At 32.9% G+C, this 27,904-nt stretch overlaps 1 protein-coding gene across 1 annotated transcript in view; it reads right to left on the bottom strand.

Annotated features, from left to right (window-relative positions):
* Positions 1-27,904, bottom strand: part of LOC149248084 (uncharacterized) — a 133,538-nt gene that overhangs the window by 46,906 nt on the left and 58,728 nt on the right. Inside the window, 5 exon segments of the mRNA XM_089455999.1 lie at positions 2,337-2,493; positions 21,218-21,359; positions 21,803-21,887; positions 22,355-22,467; positions 22,548-22,709. Coding sequence (XP_089312125.1) covers positions 2,337-2,493; positions 21,218-21,359; positions 21,803-21,887; positions 22,355-22,467; positions 22,548-22,709 — 659 coding nt within the window.

Raw genomic sequence — 27,904 nt, 5'->3', positions numbered from 1 at the left:
CTTTATATCTGTAAATATACTATTGTAGATCTGGCTCCTAAAAATATATACACTAGAGCTAATCTAGATCCTAAACCACAAAAAAATGTAGATAATCCTGAAAAAATTCTCAGAAAGAAGAGCTTAACTGAGAGCCAAGAAAGTAATAATCCACTGCCCAGACGTAATTCTCCCCCTGAAAGTTTTTTAACTGTAAAGGACCTTGAGTTTGATTTAGCTTTTGAACATAGCCTCTTTCATACTAATTCTAACAACTTTGCACCTGAAACTTTTTTTTGATGAAAGCATTTTAAAACCTTATATTTCAAAGCATCAACTTGTTAGTCTAGACTTTGATGATGATGCCATCAAACAATTCAATAAGCTTGAAGTGTTAGTAACTGAATTAGATTAGGCTGTGCAAGAATCTGTTGAATCATCTAGATCTTCACGTTCTTCTTCTACTATGTCATCACCAACCCCACTAGTAATTCCATCTAATACTACTACCCCACGAGTAATTCCATCTAGTACTACTATCCCACTAGAGATTCCCCCTATTTCTACTACACCTCTAGTAATCCCCCCTATGACCAGTGTACCCATTTCATCTACTATCCCTACCACCACTACACCAACACAACAAAGTACCATACCACCCCCTTTAATACCTTCCACATACACATCTATTGTAGTTACATCTTCCTCTCATTTACCTATCATGGCAGGTCATTATGCCCCCCTAGTTTTACCTGGAAAAATCAATGCCATGCCACAAGATTACCATAGTAGAATACCTCAATTTGATAGCACATAGCCAATCACTGCTTGACAACATATAGACAAAGTGAATGATTATTTAGATTTGCAAGAAATTGATGATGATGATGTGAAGTTGAGACTATTTGCCCAAAGTCTCACAGGAGAATTTAAGAAATGGTTTAAAGCATTGCAAATTGCCTCTATCCCAGATCTTGCACAATTTCACCAAAATTTCCTTAGAAGATGGGAAGTAAATAAGAATCCTCTCCAAATCTTAGCTGAATATGAAAGTATAAAGAGAGCCCCCAGTGAAACTATCCAAGACTATTACACTAGGTTCAATAATATTTACAATTCTATCCCAACTGCTATATAACCCCCACCAGGACTAGCTTTGATCAAATTTCTAGATGGTTTTGATCCAAACATGTCTTACAGATTGAGAGAAATAAATCCTGCTACCCTTGAGGAAATGCAGAGGAATGCAGTCAGTGTTGAAGCCATTTTTTTGGCAAAGAGAGCTAGATTAAAATTTGAGAGGAGAGTTACTATTAAGGAATAATCTTCTTCTTCCTCATCAGATGCTAAGTTGACTGCATTAGTTAAAATAATGGAGAAAATGATGGAAATGATATGTTTAACTGATAGGGATCCTCCAAGATAAAATCAAGATGGTCCTCCAATTAGAAATCCTAGTTTTAGGAGAAACCCACCTCAAATCAAATAGAGAGAATAGAGAGGCCAAACTGATCAACAACAAATTAGACCTCCTTTCCAAGAGAATTATGCAGATGAAGAATATGAGATACTAGAGGATCATGAAGAAAATCAAATAAACTTATTTTAGAAAAGTAAAATTGACCACATTTTCTTAACCAAAGAGGAGTAAGATTTGTTCTTGCTATCACAACCAAAAGTCCTCCCTTTAGAGTCAAATGATTATAAATAAGGATACCAAGATTCTATCATGGAGGTGCACAAACAATACAATTTGAGAATTAAAAAGGCTACTGAAAATCCTCCCAAGAAAGTTCAGAATGACATCCTTTCTACTAGCCAGTCAAAAGATGATTTTGAAAAGGATACTTCTAAAAAACAAGATCTAAATATAAAAGAAATACATAAACCTCATACATCTTTTAGTATTGAAAATGAATTAGCCAAGGTGAAAATTTCTATTCCTCTCACTGAATTAATTAACAAGAATGTATATAGATCTCAAGTCATGAATGCTCTAAAGATAGTGGAAGGGACAAACACAGTCAACTTAACTGATGACCAACCTGAGTTGTTGTTTGGACTTGAAGTTGAAGGGAAGTCTCAGGATGGTAGTGTACCACTTTTTTATATCAATTTAAACATTCATGACAAAATTCTTCACAATGCAATGCTTAATTTTGGTGCTTCTCACAATATGATGCTTTATTTTCAGGATAATCCTTTATCTTCATTCTTAAATCACAGAACTTAAAATAATTATACTTTGCTTAAAATTTGAAAATAAATCCTATCACTCTATGTTATCATATAATAAATATATAATATACCTTGGTTCCCTTGCACTAAAAATAAATAGAATAGCTCAAAGAACTTACTTGTCCGGATGATTTACATAGAGGTGATTAATGTATATAGTATTGGGATCGGGAACATAAAATTCCGCGGCGGTTCGACTAGGGACACCTATCTCCCACATGGTGGGACCATCTCTCGGCGGTGAATATGTAAGGGCACCCAAGTTAGTGTTGCTACCTGCATAATACATTACATGAGAAAGTAAGAGAAAAACATATTAAAACAATATTTGGGTTCTAGTATTCCAATGTTATATCGCATGAAGAAGTGTGAAACTATATAAGAGTTATTTCTTATCAAAAACTTATTAACGAGCATTATGTAGTGGATATAAAGAGTAAAATATTTCAATTTTTTTTATTAATGTAGAATTTATAAAAGATATTTGATATCAATATTGTTTTACATGAATGAATACTATTTTTATTTAGTGCTTCCTTTTAATGTATATGGGTGGGATGAGTTACCTGGTTACTTATGTCCATGTTTTGAAGAATTTGTCTGGGTTTTTAACTATTTGATGTATTGTTTTTGTTTTTGTTTTGTTATTATTAAAAAAAAAATTATTGACATTATAAGTTAGATTTAAGACTTTTGTGATTCATAATTTGGAAAATTTTCTTTCGGATTAATCACATTGTAAGGATTGGGTCCTGAGGATGAACCACATTAGTTGGTTCGAAACGTCGACCCAATCCTTACAATGTGATTAATCCGAAAGACTATTTTCTAGACATTATAAGTATTAGAGTGGAAGTTTTTATTATGGTTATTAATCGTATTTCTCAACATTGAATATTCAATTCTAGAGCTTAAATTTTCCTTTTTGTTAAAGAAGAGTATCAATAACTATTAGATGTTGAGATGTGCATTGGTGACCAGTCTCATGTGCTTAAATGGTCACCTAGAATATAAATGTCTTATTGCTATTTATAATTTTTTCATTTTTGCATAATACTCTATGCATTGCTTGTATTTCCCTATAGTTGATTATTAAAAACTTTTGCTATAGTCCAAAGAAGGAATAGATTATAAGCACCCAAAGGAACAATTCTCGAAGACTAGGCCAAACTTTCCCAATTAGCAAACACAACAACCTAGGTTGAGATTTGAACAAGATGGAGGAGACACAACAATCTTGGAATGATACTACACACACAAGAGAATAGGATTAATGGGAATTGAATCTAGATATCCTTTCTTGGTATCTAATAGAACATAGGATTTGAGAATCAAAACCTCCTACCTCAAGAGACTACCTAAGAAGAGGAGAAACATAAGGCCCCTATTTCCCAAGCCATGGAGCATGGATTTCAAACCAACACATGCAATCTAAACACATATAAGTATTGAATTGCAACTAAACGACACACTACGATGAGGTTAAAACTACTAGGGATTGAGGCCAACACACTAAGAGAAATCCAAGGATTGCCAATAAGATTCAAAGAGGAATGTCTGATATAGGAAAACTTGCTCTCAAATAGGGATTTTTTTATGTTCATAAGATTTATAGTTATGCTCAAATTGCTAATAACTATCAAGGTCCTCACTCGAACTGTATTTATAGAAAATAATTCTTAGAAAAGAACTTATAAATTAATTATTTTTGTTGTCTCTAAACCTCCATTCATAAAATAATTCAGAGAAAAGACACTCGTAATTTTATTCATCAATAAGGAAAAATAGAATTACACTTTGCATATGATATAAGAATTCCAAAAACATGCCTCATGACATTGAACTAAAAAGGAAAGAAAACTGTAGAAAACCTTACAACAAGAAACAATTCAAAGTTAAGTGTGATAATTCTCACTTAAATTCTCTCTTTTACCTTTCTTTTTTTGCACTTTCTGCTAACCATCTGAATTTGGTTCAATAAGAACCATTGCCACTTCTCTTCCTGTTTCCATTTGTGAGGCTTCTTTGTCTGAGTCCAAGCTCTCAGATACATGAGCTCTTTTTGTTCCTCCATTCCCATCGGATGCCTAAAAACCATCAGATTCAATACCCTTCTGAATAAGGGTAGCAATTCCTATCTGTGCTGCAACATCCCCATCTGGTTGGTTTCCTTATTGAGCTAGTGCATCCACTTTTGCTTGGATAGGATAACTCTTCATGGTATCTTCTTCTGAGAGGCGAGGATCTAAAAATTGTTATCCTTTTGGCCTATTAGCCTACCTTTTATTTTTTGGGTTCTTTTTAGCATGAGGACATGTGTTCTACAAATGTCTTGTTTGGAAACATATTTGACCTCAAAATGCTGTGTTCCGGTGTAATTTAAAACTTGGGACCACTGAAAGTTTTTATGTTCCAATATTATGTGACTTGATAGGCCTTTTCTAAAGTCTATCTCGACATATATTCTGACAAAAGTGAAAATACTTCTCTCTATTCTTTCAATGTCCATTTTTTTAAAATTTTCCTAGAGCCATGTAGGACCTTATGATTCCTGAGATAATTGAGACCACCATATTTTTTGCATCAAACTCAGGGAACCATGGAGTAATGAAGAGCCCAACTCTACCCCAAAACCATGGCCCTTCATTTAGAACATACTCCAAATATCTCTGTGTATCAAATTGGACAATGAAAAAACCTTTGGAACATAAATAAATGTCACAGTTGGGTGTCCAAGAAGAGAAAAACCATTGGTATAAATCTTCAGGTTTTGGCCAAAAGCCATTAAACCTAAAAATAATAGCCTTGGAATGGAGGGTAGAGAAGAGAGAATTTACCTCTGGAAGTTTAACTTCCATCGCTGGTACTTGTTCCATTTGTTCTACAATGTAGGGTCTTGGATTGTTTTAAAGATGTTTTATTGGGATAGAAGACTTCCCTTTCACTAGATCCTTGAAATAGATAGGTGTTACATTTGGTATCCTAGGTCCCGGAGCTTCTCCATGCAGCCTTGAGTTTAGGACTAAGGTTGAGTTCCTCTTGATGTTGTGGTCTTTGATCTGGGAAGAATCTTGGAGCAAATTCATTTCATATTGTAGAATTTGGATATTTGCATGTATGACCCATTTATCCTCTATGGTTTGCTTTAGAATAGTGACAAAGTATGAGCACCTTGTCTAGAGAGTAGAGGTATTCCCACTAATATTCTTGATAAAAAATTGAAAGGTGTTATGGTCCTTCTCTGCCAAAGGGGCATACTGTTTAGGCCACATAGAGAGGATGGGTACTCTTTGTGGAGAAAACACCCGTTTGTGCTCAGGGAATGGAGTTTCCTCCAACTCCACCACCCATGAGACGGAGCTTGCTATAGGAGTTAGAGAAAATAGAACAATGGACTCAAAATAAATCCGTGTAGTGTGCACCCATCACACCAATCTCAGACAAAATGAAGGCAAACCTAGGAAAACAACATTTGAAATCTTAGTCAGACTTCAGACCTAGACTATATACACAAAAAAAGAGAGAGGCTTGTGAAAATCCTTCTATAATTTGACATCTAGAGCTCATATAAATTTAAATCTTACCACAATAGAGGAGGGGCCATTCTACCACAAACCTGAAACTATGCTCCCATTGGTCGATTGCTAGGATAAAGCGAGAGGTAGCATCTTTGCAATGTGACATATCCTCGAAGGTAAAATTGAACCCCTAGCTAGCGGCGATGGCTATGCAACATACACAACTTGAGAAAACCCTAAATACCAACGCAAAATCCATTTTTTCCTTCTTATCCTAATGATTTTGCTAATGGTTCTTTACACTTACATCTCCATTCATAAGTTAGTTTTTGTTTCCTAAAAAAAAATAAAAAAATGTTGAAGAATCTAGAGCAATCATATTAAGGCAATTCTTCTTTAACATGATAAAAATTTGTGAAGCAATTAAACAATTTATATTAGCTTGATAGTTACTTCATTATTAGCATGTGTTTGTTAACTTCATCAAACTGCTATCAAAACAAAAAGAGACAAGAACACAAATGTTTTGGCTTTTTGCCAGGGCTAAAACCTCTCCCTCTTGGAGAGGAAAAACCATGTGTAAATTCTTCTTATAGAGATTCCATTGACAAATACCAAGACCATGACCCTTGACACAATCTGCCTCTCCAAGACCAAGCCATAAATCCTCTTCGTGTCATAGCTGAGATCACTATTTGCACCACTACTGCATCACTGAGTTTGCATCTTGAGATCTCAGGTACTTACTGAGAGCATCCTCTTCTCTGCTACAATGCCAATGTCATCACACTGCTTAACTTGACTGCATTGCGATATGCCGAGAATATTCATGATAATCATTACTTCAACATAATTACATCGATGTTGAGACTGAGATAGAAACTTCAGGGTTAGTGTGATATTAATTATACCGAGACAATGAGAACAGTAAGGGCACAAAAACCCTTATATATATGCCGAGATTAATATCACAAACTTCATGCCAATGCTTTGACCTTATCCGATGTCCTTTCTCCTTCATCCATCCAAGATCTACTAAGTATGAGATTTGAGATCCGTCTAGACTGCAAGTACAGGTATTCCGCGACTGGCACCTAGTCCAGACCTTAGTTAATGCTGTGTCTTCATCCGAAGTAGTTCATGCACCCAAGATCTGGCTATGAATGCACCTAGTGCCCAACTGAGGTGCAGTCAAGCCTTAATACAAATCTACTTCTTATTTGCAGATATGTAAGGTCTGTCTCTCCTCGACTGTATATACCTGTAGCCTAGACTCATATGAAATTTCAGAGAGAATAGCGAGGTTCTGATCTTCCTTGACTGTGGCTCCTTCACTCAATATTTACCCGAAATTTCAGAGAGAAGAATGCGAGTTCCTTGCTTGATATTTGCGGATACCCTAGCCCACCGTAATGTGGATCTTCTACTCCTTCATCACCCGAACGAATGCGAGATTTCTTGTCCTCTCTTCGCTGACCCTTCATGGGTATTTATAGTGGTTTGTGCACTATAATTGAGCCGATGTTACCTTATGAACCGACCTGACCATTGCTTCAAGCTGACATGTCATGTATTTATTTAATTTATTTATTTTGAGCCGATGTGAGGAATTATTCCTTGTTTTCACTTGCATACTTCTTGGAGGATTTCACTTGGTCTTTGGAGGGATACTACACAACTTGTAGGCTAGAATATATTGTACGTAGGCTCTTAAAAAGCTCTTCAATACATGACATGAATCTTTGACAATTACATAAAAACCTAAAGACATCAAGAAGAAGTCTTTGACCTAATTTACACTTCTTGCTCATGAAACCCATGAGGCAAGATTTACAATAATAATTCATTACATCATTTACAAAGATCATGTCATTATGAAGAATGAACCTAGTTACACTTTCTTCAACACTCCCTCTTAACTAGGGAGGTATTCATAATGGTACTTGGTCATTCTCAATCTGAAGAATTTCTCACAAGAAGAATCAAATTTGCAATCCATCTATTATAGCATCATTTCAAACAACATTGTTTCCATTTAGCAAGGCCTTGAAAAACAACTCTATCTCACTTAGATCAGAGCATACAATGTTGGCGAGACCAATGATTGATAGACACACATCCTCATTGTCTCTCTTAGGGTCATACCCACCCGAGTGTTCTCCGAGTATGGCCTACTAGGACTATTCTCATCTTGGGTTCCCAACCCTCAAGAATATCGGTCCTCTTGCCCACTCTTGTCTTGGATTCCCTACCACATCCTCAAAGATTGTTGGATGCCAGATGATTACAAAATCCTCCATTCTTTCTTCCACACTGAAGACAATAATGTCGTGTCTAATTCTCCCTCTTAACTAGGGACAAGTTCCAAGTTTCTCTTTTCTCAGAAACTTGCTTGAGTTCCTTTGCTCATAGGAACTTCCTAGAGCTCCCTCTTACCCATGGACTCTATCATTAGTGCTTTATAGGGTCTTCTAGTTGACTGACGATCCAAGAATTCGATGTCATCAATTTCTTCACATGTAGGGTTCAACCACCCATCACTTTCCTCTGTCATGTCATTCCTTCTTTCCTGGAAAGTATCCTTCTTGGCTTTACATCTGGGGCTTCCTTCATAAGCTCATTTATCTTCATTTTTCTTCAACAGCGATTGCTCTAGATCACAAGGTACATAGTTGTGGCATCCTTCACAACTCTCCTTTCCTTGATCTTGGACACATACCCAGATTTTTCTAAGAGGTCAGACACCAAAAACAAATCACATATTACCTTTTGGTGATGGCCTTCTTTCAGTGACATCTTCTTGTAGGCATCAATCATCCTGCATGTATGTTGACACATCTCCCAATGATATCTATTGTTAAGGGTCCTCATTTCTCAGACTTCCATCAAAGTCTACTCATCATTCTGGGAGGTTTCCTGGTCAAGTCTTCCTAATCCTCTGGATGTTTACTGCCTTCGTCATGGTTGCATGTCTCACGATATCTTTCATCCTCATGTCTTTAATTCCCAAGAACTCTCATAGTTCTTCAATGGTCATCATCTACCTCATACTACATTATGAGGACATATTATGTTGATTTCATCTAGCCTGAATTTCTATATCCTTTCAGAGGGGGAGATCTTTTTCTTCTTGATCATGCTTGATCCATTTCATCTGCAACCATAGAACATGACATCACAATATCAACTACAAATACAATTATAATCATACATACCTTGTTTTACTTTAGGTATCTTTCAGTAGCTTCCTTGATTGAACGATTCTTCAATCCCTTGACCTGCTTCATTTTTCATGTCATTGAACCACCATCTCATGAGATCCAAGAGTTGGAATTTTTGCTGAAACATTTGCTGCCTTTTCAGACTCGGAGATCCTTCGCTGAAATCTCTATCAAAGATCCTTCATGATCTAGTATATCCCCATTTGGCAAATGTTTCCTTTGACTTGGATGAACTCTTCCTCTCCTGCAATGTACAACGAGATTCCCAAGAGCTATGTTCTTCATGATTTCATATGAGCTCTTACTTCCATGATGCCATGATGCATCTTCTTACTATGTTCATATTCGCAGGGACTTCTGATAGAATTCTTTTGAGAGGGACACCATCTCATTCATAATGGAGATCCATTATTCCCTCTTTCTCTTTAGCTACCTCCGGCGATATGAGTTCCATAGTACTATTTTGTCTTGTTAACCTTCCTGCACTTATTTGAGTCTTGTCAACTTGTCTTTCTCTATCTGACATAGAGACCACAAAGCTGTTGATCGAAGTGACCTTCTTGTTCATAGACATTTGCCACTTTACTTATCGATGATGATTGTCTATTCATCATTTTCCCAGATCTCTCAATTGAAATCTCATGAAGTTATTTCTTCATTCTTTGGAACTTTTTTGTACTTCATTTCAAGGAGCATATTCTCTGGCATTTCATGTACCCTTCTTGTGTCTCTTTTCTTAATGCATAGAACCTTAAGATTTCTTACAACTTTAAAGAAGACCTTGATGTACTGACTTCATTTCCTCATACAGATTTTGTCAATCCTACTGCAAGACCTTTTAATGACCTGTCTAACCCATAGATCTTCTTGCAATGATGAAGTCATTAAAACAAACTTGATTATAAAATAAAAGATACTTGATATGTGAAGATGAGATATTCACCTTGATCATGTTGGCAATTGATAGATGCATTGATGCTACCTTCGGATAGGATCCTTGCTGAAGCTTATCTTCAAGCCTTCAAAATAATTGACTTGAACATCTGATCCTTGAGAGACTCATTAGATAGAGTTATTATGGATGTGTCAACGAACACTTTCATTCTTCATCGAGTTCTGTCCATAGAACTTGTGACTGAAGTGTAGTGAGACCCATTACTATGTTGTATGTGATTTGATTCTGTATGCCCTTGAACATCAAGATTTTGACAATCCAAGTTGTCAAGACTATAGAAGTAAGATTGAGATCATTGTGGCATAGATCAAAACTGAGGAGGTTACCAAAGTCATTGCCATGAATGCTTCATCCTTTGACTATTGTCCTTCAAACCCTTTTCTGTAGATTTGATGATGTAGATTGCTTCTTGAATCTAGGTCTCGTTCTTTGATTGTAGATCCTTCAACTAGATTGATGCCTTGACCTCTAAATGTCTCTTTTCTGCTCCTTTCCTTGATTGCTGAACCAAACCCTCTGATACCATGTTGAAGAATCTAGAGAAATCATATTGGTGATTCTTCTTTAACATGATAACAATTTTTGAAGCATTTAAACAATTTATATTAGCTTGATAGTTACTTCATTATTAGCATGTGTTTGTTAACTTCATCAAACTGCTATCAAAACAAAAGAGACAAGAACACAAATGTTTTGGCTTTCTGTCAGGGCCAAAACCTCTCCCTCTTGGAGAGGAAAACCCATGCGTAAATTCTTCTTATAGAGATCCCATTGATGAATACCAAAACCGTGACCCTTGACACAATCTGCCTCTCCAAGACCAAGCCATCAATCCTCCTCGTGTCATAGCTGAGATCACTATTTGCACCACTGCTACATCACTGAGATGACTGTTGCATCACTGAGTTTGCATCTTGAAATCTCAGGTACTTACTGAGAGCATCCTCTTCTATGCTACCATTCCAATGTAATCACACTGCTTGACATGACTGCATTGCGATAGGCCAAGACTATTCATGAGAATCATTACTTCAACATAATTACATCGATGCTGACACTGAGATAGAAACTTTAGGATTAGTGTGATCTTCATTAGACCAAGACAATGAGAACAGTAAGGGCAAAAAAGCACTTATATATATGCCGAGATTAATATCATAGACTTCATGCCAATGCTTTGACCTTATCCGCTGTCCTTTTTCCTTCATCCATCCGAGATCTACTAAGTATGAGATCTGAGATACGTATATACTGCAACTACAGGTATGCCGAGATTGGGACCTAGTCCAGACCTTAGTTAATGCTGCGTCTTCGTCCGAAGTATTTTATGCACCCAAGATCTAGCTATGACTGCACCTAGTGCCCAACCAAGGTGTAGTCAAGCCCTAATATGAATCTCCTTCTTATTTGCGGATATGTGAGGTCTGTCTCTCCTTGACTGCGTATACCTGTAGCCCAGACTCATACAAAATTTCAGAGAGAATAGTGAGGCTCTGATCTTCCTTGACTGCAGCTCCTTCACCCAATATTTATCCAAAATTTTAGAGAGAAGAATGCGAGTTCCTTGCTTGCTGTTTGTGGATACCCTAGCCCACTGTAATGCGGATCTTCTGCTCCTTCATTACTAGAAAGAATGCGAGATTTCTTGTCCTCTCTTCGCTGACCCTTCATGGGTATTTATAGTGGTTTGTGCACTATAATTGAGCCGACGTTACCTTATGAACTGACATGACCATTGCTTCAAGCCGACATGACATGTATTTATTTAATTCATTTATTTGGAGCCGACGTGAGGAATTCTTCCTTGTTTTCACTTGCATACTTCTTGGAGGATTTCACTTGGTCTTTGGAGGGCTGCTACACAACTTGTAGGCTAGAATATATTGTACGTAGGCTCTTAAAGAGCTCTTCAATACATGACATGACTCTTTGACAATTACATTAAAACCTAAAGATATCGAGAAGAAGTCTTTGACCTAATTTACACTTCTTGCTCATGAAAACCATGAGGCAAGATTTACAATAATATTTCATTACATCATTTACAAAGATCATGTCATTATGAAGACTGAACCTAGTTACACTTAACTGAGTTGTAATTAGTTAGCTCAGTTAACTGAGTTAAGTCTAGTTAAATTAGTTCCAAAAGGAATTAATTATGAGTTCAATCAATTAATGCATGCATGCATGAAACTAGTGTACTCCAGATAACTGAGAATTCTCTCATAAATAACTCATGCATGTCAGTTCAGACAAAGACCCAGTTGAGATTAAAGACATGGACAATGTACTATCAGTTGCAAGAATTTTCCTATAAGAAAATCTCTTGCATGCAGAAGAAATTCATTCCTTGAGATTTGCGTAGTTTTACAATGTGTTGGAGTAGTGTGTGAGATCAGTGTCACACAAGGTTACAACTGGAGCACCCAGGGAAAACTGCGCAAAGAAATAGGAGGCTTGGAGGACAGAGGAGAAGGCATATGAGTAGTTTATTATGTCTATGAGCAGCAGTGAGGGATTGTACCGAGAGCTGGATAGCTGTGAGGGCTAAAGTTATGTGTAATCATGAGATATTTCCATTTGTATGATAATACAAATAGCGGGGTTTTTAGTTGAGGCTTTCCCTAGAGTATTCTTCTGTGTTTCATGTGTATTGATTCTTCTTCTCTATTATATGTGTTCTTCTTGATCTTGCTCAAATCTATTAAGCTTCCGCAAGTTTGATTGTAGAAGTAGATTAAGTATTTTGCTTTAGTTATATTGCATTAGTGAGAATTTCTACAAAAATTTATATTTCAAAACCCATTTTTAATAGTCTATGGGGTCTTGGATAGACGATAATTAGGTTCTTTGTTAAATCACTCCTTGATGTGAAGTCATTGGTTCAATTCCCTGCCATGATCTAGATTGGACATGATGAAGATGTAGTCTTGCCAAGCTTACAAAAAAACCATTTCTAATATAGCTTGTCAATCTAATTACAAATAACTTTATGGTAAATCAATGCAAAAGGGCCTGAAATTAAAATAAATTATTCTTATAAAAATAAACACTTTTTTTTTATAATTTTTTAGATATGACATTGTAAGAGTAATAAATTTAATGTTTTCTTTATTATGATTCTTATTCATATTATTTTATTTTGTTGGTGTTAGGGATCTTTTCCAACCTTATTATAGAATTACATAAGAGATCAACATAGTTGCTTTATTTTAAAGCTATATCATATCAAATTAAGAGGTTTGAATCTGGATAGAAACCATCACAATTCCACTCAACCACCCAAACTAATTTCAATTAACATTATTATTTTTCTTTATATTTAATGTTTTATTATAATTATTTTTCTCTTTAAATTGCATAAATTAAAATATTAAAATAATAATTATTATAATTTTTTATAAATCAATAATTTTTTTTTATTAATCATATAATAGGTTAATTTTAAAATAATAATAATATTCACTATTTTTTTTGATTAAATCTCTTAACTATATTTATTTCTTAAATCAATAAACCAATTTTATACCTGTAAGAAGGCCAATATATTGTAATTAGGCCGATATATTGTAATTGTCTTAGAGTCAAACTTATTTTACTTTCAATTAGTTGATTTAAATTAAATCATTTTATTATAGTGTTGAAAATAGATATATTAAATTAAATATTTAATAATTATAAAAATATATTTTCATTTTTTTGAAAATTTTATTACCTTTTTTTATTGGTTAAACAAATTGACATGACTATTTTTATGCGTTTGCAACTTATTTATCAAAAATTAAAAAAAATACTAAAAAATAAATAAATAAAAACTAAAAAACCCATTGGCCACATCTCTTTTATATGGTCTGAAAAATCTTAAATTTGACCTTTGGATCATGATGTACAGTTAGAACCATAAAAGTGAAATGCTAACTATCGAGATTAAAGATGGAAAACTTAAGAAGCAAGGCGCGACGTGGTGGCCATTCAGAACCAGAGAGTTCACTAACTTTATACTAGTGGTTATTACTTTGTAAGGCAACGATACTTCCAAGCAGGAGGCAACGATAGTTCTAGGTAGCGTTCTGGGGTTTTTAGGCAACGGTCAGACAATGTTTCAAACAACGTTCCCAGAGTTCCAGACAACGGACAGGAACAACATTTAAGTCGAGGTTTGGTTCCTAGCGGGAAGCTCATGTTAGACGGGCACATCTCTTTTTTTAGATTATATGCTTCTATACATTGTTTGTGTTTCAAACCGACAAACAAAAACGAGAGCCTTTCAAACTTGGGTCCCTTAAACCTCTGTTAAACGTCTTGTAACCGACAAGTAAATTGTTAAGATAACCTGGCATGGGGACATGCGGGCCCAATGCAGACAAAATACATGTTTTGGTGGAACTAAATATCTAAGAAACATAGAGTTACAAAAAAGTACTTCAAACATGTGGGATGTCGCAGGTGGTTATCAAATGAAAATATCGAGTTCAGTACTAAGGAGGATTTTGGAGGAAGGTTGGTGCATACCTTGGAATCACACTCTCTAAATCTCAAGAGGAGATAGGAAGCCCAATTCCAACACTATTGTAGAAAATATCCAACCATCTACCTACCAGAGAGCGCTGCACATCATACAATAACCACTTAATCTAGAAGAAAAAAGGAAGGGGAAGGGGTGAGGTGAGAACCCGTTCTAATAAGTCGAGGGTGAAGGCCAAAGAAGTGGAAAATGGAATCCCTTTCTCCGAGAGTTTTCTCAATCCAGTGCATTTGCCATAAATGAGATATTGTTCTTTATGAATGCAAAGTGATTTTACGGTAGACAAGCCAAAACGCTGAGACAATCATAACGAAAAAAAATTACTTGGATCTTACCAAAAAGAGTTAACAATACAACTATCATTGCCAAAAATAATTTGTTAGTAGAAGAGGAGGCAGATCAAGATGTGGATATTAGCAAAAATAAAGAGGTCTTATCAAAACAAGAGGAACCTAGGCCAAAGCAAAGTGAAAGTGAAGCTATTCCAACAAATAAAGAAGAGAGCAATAAGGACATATACAACCCCACAACCACTCTGTTGTTGTCGTCGTCAGAGCTCTATGTAAGAAAACTCATGATCATGAAAAAATAATTGAGTATATTGAGTTAAAGGGGCAACATGAAGATCTCAAATTAAAAGAAATTTTGGAAGCCAGTCAAGAACTTGAAAGGGAAAACAAGGTTCTCAAAAAGAAGGTAATAAGCTTACAAAACAATATGGAAAGAGGGCAACAAGAGTTGATTGCGCTGAAACAAGAGATAGAGAAAACAAAGGCAGTAGAAGAAAAATACACAGGGACAAGGAAAATTGGTAGAGAAAATCAGATGGAAGAGTTTCAACCAACAATTACAAACATGGAAATGAGATAAAACAAACTAAAGAAACAAATAAAATAAGATAGATCTTGGGCTCAAGTGGTAAAGGAACCATTGTTTGAGCAAAAAGAAACCATGGAGAGACAAATCAAGAGGCAAATAAGAGAAGAAAAAGATACGCAAGACAAGGCCACAAACATCATCATCAAAGGCCTGAAACACTATGGGGAAAAAGAAAGAACAAATATTTTAGCAAGGGATTTTCCCAAGGACAAGTTGAATTGGACAGGTTATATTCAACAACCAAATAAGATTGGTAGGAAACAACAAAATGGAAGGGATAGACATGTCAGAGTTTCATTAAGGAGTATAGAAGACAAGATGGTTATCCTCAAGAATAGGGGGCTACTTAGAGGCACTCATATTTACCTAGATGATGACTTGAGACTTGAGAAACAAGACGAGTGAAGGAAGGAATGGGAAAAAGCGAAATTAGCAAGAGAAGTAGGAAAATGGGCATGGCTGAAAATGGGAAACCCAAGTTAGCGAGGACTTAACAAATAAAAAATAGGGATTCAATGCTCCCAAGGAGTATCTAAACATGGTGAGTTGGAATTGTATAGGTTACCCATGGAGAAGAGGATTGGGTTTGGTGCCCATAACAGAAGGGAAATACATCATTATCCTTATAGAAACCCATGAGCATGATGGTTGCAGGGTATTCAAAGGATACGATAAAATTTCAGTGTGGAACGAAGAGACTAGTATAGGGAAAGGACGCGGAGGGATCACGATTATAATAATACAAATGTGGAGTGAAATAGTGAAAGTGGAAAAAGAGGATCCAAATAAGCAAGTTATATGGCTAAATATAATAGACAACAAAGTAACATTCTAGTTGGCTGCATGTTACTTTGCCCCAAAAAACTCAAAGTTCTACAAGAAGACAAATTTAGATAAAGAAGACACTTATGCTGCTTTAAAAAGAGATATTTCTACTTTCATGAGTTTAGGAGATATAGTTCTAATTGGTGACTTTAATGCCATGACAACAAACAATCAGTATATTCAGTTGGGAAGTGATGGGAATTTGGACAATAATCCTCTTTGGTTAGAGGAAAATGAAGAGCACATGTGGAAAAGGACTTCTCAAGATGGGAATGGGAGTGTGCCACACTTTAGCGCTAAGTTGTTAGGCTTATGTAGCCTTTATGAAATGGTAATTTTCAATGGCATGAAATCTTGGCCAACATCTAGTGGCATCATATGTAAAACCTACAATGGTGAAAGTGTGGTGAACTATGTAATATGATCTCAAAGCTCTATTTTAAATTTGTTAGAGTTTAATATTGAGGCTTGTCTTACTAAGATAAATTTTGACCATATGCCTCTTTGTATTAAGTTGGGCATACACACAAGTGGGATACAAGAAGGGCAGACCCAATAATGTCATAAGAAAGTGCATGCAAATGGAAGAATTCTCATAAATCACGAAAGCCAAGATCTCTTTGTTACTGCTCTAGAAAAACACTTCCAGTGGGAAAAAACAACACATAAAACGAGGAAGACAATACAAAAATAGAATGCACTGGCAACAATGTGTTGATCCCTATAATCCACAAAGCCTTAAAGGTATGCAAAAGATCTCAGCCTAAGGAGAGGGTCTCAAACACTTTTCCAACTAATCCTTGGTATGATGAAGAGTGCAAAGCTACTATAAGATACCTTAAGGAGAAGGAGACAAACAATGAAAGCATGAAAAAGTGTAAAAATATTATAAAAAAAAGAAGAAATTTATGTGACTTCAGTAAGGAATTAATCAATCTCTTTGGGAAAGAATAACCCCAAAGGATTCTGACGGGAACTACAACAAAAGAGAAAGAAAATAGATAATAATATCTTGGATACAAATTGATTAGAATATGCAAAGATCCTCTATGAGAGAAAACAAGAGAAAAGTAGGTCCCTCCCCTCCCCCCGCCTAATCAACACTACAACCGAGTTATTTTTAGTGGAGGATGTCAAGCGTGGTATAAAAAATTTAGCAAGTGGTAAAGCCCAAGACATTGATGGGTTACAGGCAGAATTTTTAAAATGGGGTGTTGAGATCTTGGCCCCAATCATCAAAAGGATCTTCAACAACATCACACAAGGCAATTTTCTAGTTGAATGGACAACAAGTGTTGCTATCCCTCTTTACAAAAGTGGAGACATCAATAATCCCTCTAATTATCACACTATTATGGTCAATCCTCTTCTTGGAAAATTGTTTGGGAGCATGATGGAGCATATAATTAGCAGCTAGGTAGAAAAAGAGGGTAAAAGAGAAAAATGACAAGTTAATTTTAGGCCAAGGTACTCTATAATTGATCATTCATCACGCTTAGGCACTTCATTGAAAAAGTATGAGACATACACGGTGGGGAAGCCTTTTGTTTCTTTTTTGATTTTAAAAAGGCTTTTGACACTATTCCTAGGGATTAGCTTTGAAGAAGAATGGAAGAGCTTGGGATCACAAGTGAACATAGAGTTATTGTCCATAAACTTTATGAGAAAGTTAGTGCTAAAATTAGTACTAAAGAGGGCTTTTCAGAATGCTTTGATAGTGACATTGGGGTCAAGAAGGGGTGCCCCCTTTCCCCCACACTATTTGGTTTTATATATTTACAAGCTAGAAGAATGGCTAAAAAACACTAGTGGAAAGGGTATTCAACTAGCACGTTATGTAATGTAGCTACTTTTGTATGTTGACTATCTTATCCTAATTGCAAAATATGCTCATGGTTTGAGAGAGCATTTGAAGGCCTTAGATATCTTCTGCCAAGAGGTTGAGATGCAAGTAAACACTAGCAAAACCAAAGTTATGATATTCTCTTTGAAGCGGAAAAAGCAGTAGGTTAGGTTTATATTTGAGGAAAATTCCTTGGAGATAGTGGAAGAGTACAAGTACCTAGGAATTTTTTCTCACAATAGACTCAGTTAGGAGACATACATAACTAAAAGGATATAAGGGGGATGAATAACTTCTTACCTTCTTTATAATAGATGCAGGAAAGCAAAATTATGGGACTGGAAAACCAAGAAAACTCCTTTTGGATTGTTGGTTATGTCGATTTTCCTCTATGGGTGTGAAGTTTGGGGGAGCAGCATGTCAAATCACAAGTGGAGACAACTAGAAAGAATTCAAAAGCACTTAATCATTAGTAACCTCAAAGTCAAGTCAACGGTCCCATATGAGATCTTGCTAGTTGAGGTTGGAATGTTCCCAATGGAGGCTTCAACAATCATTTGTTTGTTAAGTTATTTAAAAAGGGTGGAAAGAATGGATGAGCATTATTGCCCAAGATGATTGTTGCAGAGGAGCTAAAGTGTAGGAAGAAAATTTGGAGGAAGCAAAATGACAAGTGGATGAGAAAATGGGGAATTAATTGACAAGATTGTCCTAACTCTAAAGAGGAAATAAAAAATTGGGTGCTTGAAAAATTCAGGATTGCCAAGTGGTAAAAATAAGTTGGATGAAAAAAACGTTATATGTCAAAAATTTCAACCCATCACAGTTGCATGATGAAAATAATTATTTGAGTGCCACAATCAAGGGAAAGGATAAAATTTTAATAGTGTAGCTGAGGATCGGATCTCACCATCTTAGTTGCAAAACAAATAGATGGATAACCACCAAGGAAGAGTGGGAAGAAAGAACTTGTATCATCTGTAGGAAAGGAGCGATTGAAATTGAATGACACTTCATAACCAAATGTTCGACAAATAAGGACATTCATAAGCAGTTTGAAAGTAATCTAAAGGTGGACAGTTTGAGAAAAATGTTTGAGGAAGCAAGGCTTCACAAAAATGCGAATTTCTTGATCAAGATTCATGGAAAAATAGTTGTTTTAGAGGGAAACTTGAGATTGTGATGTTTTGTTTGGTTTGGAGTCTAAGTCCCTTAGATCATTGGGTCTCGTGGATATCATTAAAATTCCTTAATTCAATTCAATTCAAAACAAGAAAAATTGTGAGCCACAAGATTCAGAGTAGAGATTTGTGAATCATCATATAATTTGGTGGTTGTGCAGTTCATTGGAGGATATTTAGTCGATGATGGAGTGAACATTCCATCAACTTGCCTGCCAGATTTTAATAAATGCATTCGCTGAATGAAAAAAACATCAATCATTCAATGAATGCTAATTTTCACTCCCAAAGATCATGTATCTAATCATAATGACGATTTTAATTTTGTTAATTTTTAAGAAGTATTACACGTGATTTGATTAGGAATCTATCACATGTAGAGGCAATATTTCTCTTTGAGATGTCACATAAATTTTAATAAGTATTACACTTGATTTGATCAAGAATCTATCACATGTAGAGGCAATATTTCTCTTTGATATGCCACATAGGTTTTTCTTGTTAAGTTAGATCATTATTTTAAAGAGTAAAAATAAAAAAATTTAAAATAGGCTAACATTATAATATAATTAATATATATATATATATATACTTAAGCTATTCTTATTATTAATAATAAATAAATTTTTATAAAATTATTTATATTACTAATAATTTATATAAGTTTAGATATTTTAATAATTATTTTACTAAAATAAAATTAACTATAAAATACATATTTATAATGTAATTATATTGTTTTATTCTTAATATTTTCATATAAATAACAAATGGTTTACAATGATGTAATTAATTAAAATAATTAAAATACATAATAAATCTTATAAAAACACATTATTAAATTTTTAAATATTATTGCGAACTTATAAGATATTAGAGTGCTTTGCCATATGTTTATGTTTTTCTCATTATAATTTTCTTCATATTCAAATTCTTAATTAAATAAAAAATGACTTATAAAAAGTTAAACCATTTTTCCTATTTTATTAAGTTTTTATAACTAAAATTTAGATTAATTATAGAGTTTGAAATCTCCTTAAAATCTCCCATTATATTGAATGAAATATCAAATATTACTCATTACCCATATTCCAACTCCAATAAAACATGTCGAACTCCAATAAAATAACATGTTTTATGTGTAAACATATAATATCCAAACAATTTAAACCAATATATTACTAAAAACAGTGTGAAATTATAAGACACTATTCTCTTACAATCTCACCCACACTTCGATTGAATTATTGTAAGTTAACATAATCTGTGTTTGAAATAATTATTTGTATGTATTATATTTTTATTTAATAAAAAGAACTTCTACTTTGAATGAGGTAAACTTATTAAAATACTTATTTATAATTCTAAAATATTTAAAGTTAATAAATTTTTAAATTTTTAAATTTCTAAATATTTATTTATTTTTTAATTTTTAATTTTTAATTTTCAAAATATTTTTTTAATTTTCAAAAATTTTAATTTAAAAAAATTGAGAATAAATTTTTAATTTTAATAATGGTGGCCTAACTAACCTACCCTGGACTAAAGCCCATCTAACGAGGGGTCATTACTGCTCACAAAACATGCAAAAAAAACTTCTCAATAGGGAGCTCTAAATACTTTTGTATAGGAAGTATTAAATACTTTTTTGGATTAATCATTTTTACCAATAATACATTTTCTAATTTATGTAATATTAATTATTTAATATTTAAATAATTTTTCAACTATACAATAATTTTTTTTATTATGTTAAATTTTTATATTATATTAATTTAAAATTATATTAAAATATGTTTTTATATATATTAAAATTACTACCATTATTTAAAATTATCAACTACTTTTCCATAAAAAAAAAATACTGAATAACAAAGTCACATATTACATTTGTTTATTTTATAATTTATTTAAATTAAATTAAAATAAAAATCTATAACTTTTTTTATAATAAATTAAAATTCATCAAAATATAAACTTCAAAATTTGAAAATAAAAACATGCAGATACAATAATGATATCTAAACTTCAACAAAAGTTTGAAGATAAAAACCTGCAGATACAGTAATGATATCTTCATTTTTGTAGTCTCCAATTACGCCTGGCACCCAAGCATAAAGATTATAATCACCACCACGGATGTTGTTAATGGTAAAACTACCATTACTATCTGTTCTGGTCCAAAATTGGTATCCCTGAACATCCATGGCAGGTCTAAACTATTTAGACATTTGCAATATGATTTTGGTCTTTTTATTAACAATATTAAAAACTTTTCAAATATAAATATTAATCTAAAATGTTTATAAACATTTATAGTCTAATGAATATGATTATCTATTTGCGTAGTCTAAAAAAGCAGAGGAGTTACCCAGAAAAGTTACGGAAATTCCGATTATATTTAGAGAAACTCTGGCAAGGATTTTTGTAAATCCAAATTATACTTGCTAAACTTCAAAATTTTAGGTGTCCTAGATGTTTTTGATGGTGCTGAATCCATTTCCACCATAAAAAACACGATTCAAACATTGCCTCTACAAGATTTTTTTGAATTTTTTTACCCGGATTCCAGACATCCAAACAATTCCTCCTCCTCATTAAACAACTACTTATCTATTAAGAGGAAATCATTTATTACCTTACTTTCTCTTTGCCAAGATCCATTTTCTCCGGGAAGAGCCAAGCCTACATACGCTGAATCAGCTGGTGTAACCTCTTCGTCACTCACACTGGAGTAAAATGATTTTTTTTTCAGAGAGAAAAATAAGAATAGTTATATTAAAAAAATATAGATGTCAAAATACATATCATATCTGTGTGAGAACAGCAGGAAGACAAGCTGCTGTTCCATTAGAGCGTACTGATGAGGCAGCATATATACATTGTCACTGATTTTATCGAGAGTAAAATGATACATAAATTAATCCTTAAAATAATAATTTTTACTTCTAATTCTATTAAAAGAGGTTAAACAAGTTAATTATTTTTAATATATTTAAAATATTTTTAAAATAATATATATAATACTTGGTGAATTTGTAATTTAGAACGATTGTCTCATTATTCACTTCAATATCAAAATATTCAAATTCTCTATTAATTTTTATTTTTTAATATACAATACTCACGCTTATACTTTACATACTAATATCATTACAAATTAATGATATAAATAAAAATACATACTTACTTGTCCTTGTCCTTAACCAGGAGTGTTCCGGACACACAGCCACGATCTTCAGATTTGGGAAAATTTGTAGATACTGGAAAATTATAAGGCCAACTTTCCACTTCCATAATCATCTGTAACAAATAATAAACCATTTTTTAATTTAACTTTCTAAATAATATTGAAAATTAAATCTTAAAAATAAATAAATTACCTGCTTCTTTGCATCCTCCCAGAGCATAGATGGTTGACCTTCAACTCCATCCATAATTGAATTAACATAAATAAAAACTGGCCCAAAAACTTTTTGCCATTGTTCTCCATTTCGAAATTTAGGAACAAGATCATCACCAGCATAATGGCCACTATGAAACATCTATCCAATATACAAAGAGTCTGGTTAGATTCTTCTTAAACATTAATTTGAAATGAATTAGTTTATTATCCCATGAACAAATATTCATTTAAAACGAATCACTGTAGTGTGCCAGTGATCCATAGTGACTGTAGTGTGCCAGTGATCCATAGTGACGGCCGGTTATTAGTCTCCCCATTTGGGTTCGACTCACTATACATGTTGGCACTGTTGTGCAGTTATTGTAATTCATTTTGACTTTGTATGTAACTGTAATTCATTTTGACTTTGTATGTAACGTAAAAAATTATGATCTAAGTTAATAAAGCTTCTAAAGAAAGACTTACTGTTCTCATTTTAGATAGATCATTTTTTATTTTGTATATCATAATCATCATCATTTTTCACTTAAATATCAGTGCATTATGTCATTTTCAAATATTCCATTGGAAATGAATTACTGTACTGTCCCATTTCTGTAGAGTGATGATGATTTTTTACTTTATTTTTAAAATTTTATTAATATAAATATTATATTAATATAGAAATTGGTTACTTTTATATAATTATTAAATTAAAAAAATAGAAGTTAAGTAGAGAGATTTTTAAATATATATATAATTATGTATATTTATTTTGTAATATAGTTATTTTTTTTTTTTAAATTAATAATTATTAAATGGATGGTATAAATTTAATCTCTATAAAATATTCTTAATAGTATATATAAATTAAAAGCTAAAATTTATTTCCAAAGTAATTATTTTTATATTTTATTTTTTAATTAAATAAAAATATATATTAATATGTGTTATAAGAAATTAGTTATGGGTTTTTGAACATGTGATATTGATAAGCCATGGAATTGGGCCAAGATATATATATATATATATATATATATATATATATATATAATTAGTTAATTCTTATAATTATTTTAATTTTAACCCTTTGAAATTTTTAATAAAATAAGTGTTTTGATGTTCATTATGGATTGACATTGATTTATATTTACTGATCATTTAATTTATATAATTAAAGTAATTAAATTTATACAAATATTATTAATATTTTTTTAATAAAATAAATAAATATAAATAAATAATTTTAAAATATAAAATATTATAAATATAAATATAAAATATTGTTTGAAATTCAAAATAACACTGAGATGTGCAACATTTCTTGCATATAAGATCATGAAGGAAATATATTCGTCCAATTCTTCAATTCAATCATGTGAGAAATAAAATCATGAGAAATAAACAAATAGGGCTTACAAATTGTGTGTGAGATATAAGATTATATGGTATGTGATATAAGATAACACTGAGATGTGCAACATTTCTTGCATTATATAAGATCATGAAGGAAATATATTCGTCTAATTCTTTAATTCAATCATGTGAGAAATAAATAAATAGGGTTTACAAATTGTGTGCGAGAAATTGTGTGTGAGTTATAAGATTATATGGTATGTGATATAAGATTATATTGGATGGTTATTTATTATGTTTAAGGTGAATATGATTTATTATAAATAATGGATCTGTTTCTTCAACTTGTTGTGACGATGACACTTGTTGGTTCGAAACGCGTCGACAAATGTCTGTCTACATGTGATTTACGGTTATTTCAATTATTGTGGTATTTTTTATAATTTTGAAAAAATAATAAATTTTAAGAAATTAAATAAACATATTATTAGATAATGTTATTATATATTATGATGGATGCTAAAGTTAGTGGTGTAAGTCAATATTTTCACATTGTTATTGTTTCAAATAAATAAATTTATTGTTACAAAATAAGTTAGAAGATATTGATAAAGTTTTTATGCACTAGAGTTAATGATGATTTTTTTAGCCACTTAATGGGGTACATTGACATAGTTGAAATAATAGGCTTAATGTTTAAGACATATTAAGATTCAACTATTAAATGAGACATACTCATTTGTACAAGCTTTAGTTACTTGATAATAAATTGTGAGAGTGATACAAAGGATGCTTTAGTTACTTGATAATAAATTGCGGGAGTGATACAAAGGATTGAAATTTAGAAGAAAATGGACTGGAATATGTATGAATATGAGGACGGTGAACAAGTGTTAAAACATTGCTAAGAAATGATGGGGATATAGACTTTGTGGAAAAACACAAATTTATTGGACATTATTGAGGTAGTTAAGATTATCCAAGATCAAAATAAGTCTTGTCAACTATTTGAGCCTATATTAATAAATAGCTAAGAAAAACTACCAATCTATAAGAGGAGCATGTGCCCCACTACCTATGTGGTCCAATGAAAACCTAAGACATTGAATCCTTATGGAGGATGAGAAAAAAATGAGACTTCATTTAATGTTGATATTGTGTTGAGATATATGAGACATACAAAAGGATTTGGGATTCTATGGAAAGATCAAGATATAAAATTGCTAAGTAATCTAAATATAAGGAATTCAGCCAAGGGATAAAAAAGGAATAAGAAGAAAACACAAGAGGTTCAATAATGCTAGGTCATAGAAGATATATTTCTTACCAAAAACGTGACTCATGGGTAGTGTTAATCTTCCAAGATACACCCTTCATATAGCTTAGCATAACTTTAATTCTACCTAAGAAACTACCTAGTATCACCACATCAACATTCATCTTGCTTTAGGGTGGTTCGTTTCTAGCTTAAGGGGAGAATCGATGGTGCAGGAATTCAATCTACCAATTAAGGTTAAATCATAAATGAGGACTATGCTAAAATGTTGTATGAAAGTAAAATGGTAGATATGACATGTTATTTATCCTTAGATTTATGGAGTTTATGTTTGCACATAGGGGTTTTGAAATCATTTGAATAATATTACAAGAGAATCAAATATGCACCTTATCAATGAAATCATCCAACTACAATATTAATCGCTAGTGAAGAAAATGGAAGTCACATGTGTCTTCATTCAAACTTCAATATAACTTAGACCATGTAAGTAGAATGAAAAACAACTTTATCCATAGATATCAAAGATAATAATATGGCATTAGGGATCATTGATCCTTCAACCGTTGCAAAGAAAACAATGGGCATAAACGACCTTAATACCACCTTTTATTATACTAAAACCTCCAAATAGAATCAAACTCCTCATATGGATGATAGGTAAAACCATTGATCTATAAACTACCTCAAATTGCAACATCGAAGTCAATAGCTAATCTATAGAGAATAAGGAAATCTCTCTTGTTACATAACGATCTAAAAGTTGAATCAAAAGTTGGTCTTATTACTAACCTTAGGTTATACTCCTTGTGAATCCATTTTTTAAGGTTTTTTTTTTTTCCTAATTTGTAAATCTATAATAACATCCTTTACCATTTAATATTGATCATCTTTTAAAAATTCATAATTAATCATTCATCAATATAATCAATCAATAAAAAACAATTAATTAACTCTTACAAACTAACACCATATTGTTCCACTGAGTTACAATTTGATATCCTCTTTCTATACACCAAAATGTTGAAGTAATAATCCTAGAGTCTTGCATACTATCTCATTTGATATCCTCTTTCTATACACCAAAATGTTGAAATAATAATCCTAGAGGCTTGCATACTATCTCCTCCATGTTCTTTGGAGCCATAGGAAACTTCGTTTTCCTTTGAAGGATGGATAAATGACCAAGACATAATTTATATTATATCTTAAAGTTTTATTAATGACTTTGGAAGTTTCCTCCCAAACTCAAGGTCTTTATTAATATTGTCCATAGGCAAAAACATTTTTCATGATTACTCATTTATTTTACACATGTTCATCATTATCCTTTTAATTTTCCTTCCTTGGTTCACACTCGCGTAAGTCATATCATATGCTATCTCTTACGTGAATAGGGTTGCATTTCACTTAGTGATGTACTCAATCATGCCCTTAAAACTCAAATATTTTTTAATTATGTTTCATGGCTATGTATGCAAAAGTGTCATATACATCATAAACAAATTCAAAGATGAGATGCTATTAGAGTGAAAAACTAGTTTCATTGTTACTTTTTATAATTGTGTTTCTAATGCATTCAACTACATATTAGCACACACTTTTTAAATATCTCATGTGGTTGGGCCCACATGAGCCCTATGTTCATCCATGATGTATCCCCAAATATTGAGTTATCTATATGCTAAATGGGCATTTATCCAAACTAGTATACAACTTGTGTTTTTACAAGGTGTTTATGACTTGTTGAATGTGCTGCAAATGTTTTTCCTATGCTATACTAAAGACACATATGTCATTTTTCATCCTCATGAACATTATTGGAGCATTAGTCAAGCGAAAGGGCATGAACAACCACTTAGAAGAGCCTTATATTCATTTGAAGGTTGTTTCCAATACATCAGTTTATTTGATTGGAACTTGGTGGTAGCTTGATTTCATATCAATCTTACTAAAGAACTTGACACCCTTAAGTTGATCAAGAAGACTGTTAATATGAGGATTAAGTATTTATTCTTTATAATGATTTTGTTTAGGGTTCTGTAAATAATAAAGAGTCTCCACGTCCCATCCTTCTTCTGCACCTACATAATTGGAGTCCCATAAGGTAAGGAGTTAGGTCAAATGCGGTCCTTTTGGATGAGCTCATGAATTTGATGTTTTCTTTCTTCATTTCCAAGAAAGAGAACCTATGATTTGGGACAATGGGTAAAGGAGCACCAGGTATTGAGTAAATTGAGTGTTTGAATTGGAAGTGTAGAGGAAAACCATAGGTGGAGAAAATATACTTTTGTATGTCTTTACAATCTTATCCACCTACTTCTGCTTTATATAGAGGTCATGTGTTGAGGCCATGGTGATCACAATTACCTTCCTTTCACCTTCTAATGGAACCATGAAGAAGATAAGATTTGTAGTATGAGAGATTACCTTTTGACACTATGCTTGATGAGATCAAAGAAATTGTGGTAGTTAGAACTATCTCTTGTATCCTATATAACTGACCTCCTAGAGTAACAATGACACTATGGGGACTAGACCCACAAACAACATGGAGTTTCCAAATATAAGGTTGTCCTAGAAGAACATCAAAAAATTCGAGTGGTGCAACATCACACAATACCTCATATTTGAAGAGCTTGATGCCATAAGACAAGTGACATTGTTTTTGACACAAATGTCTTGTTTATGGCTCAAATAACTAATGGTGTATGTTTGGGGGT

The sequence above is a fragment of the Pinus tabuliformis genome, chromosome 7 (assembly GCF_031772625.1).
Source record: "Pinus tabuliformis cultivar Carrire ecotype Pingquan chromosome 7, CPIR1, whole genome shotgun sequence".
NCBI lineage: Eukaryota > Viridiplantae > Streptophyta > Pinopsida > Pinales > Pinaceae > Pinus > Pinus tabuliformis.
The sequence above is the reverse complement of the archived record's forward strand: the minus strand, read 5'-3'. Positions and strand labels throughout refer to the sequence as shown.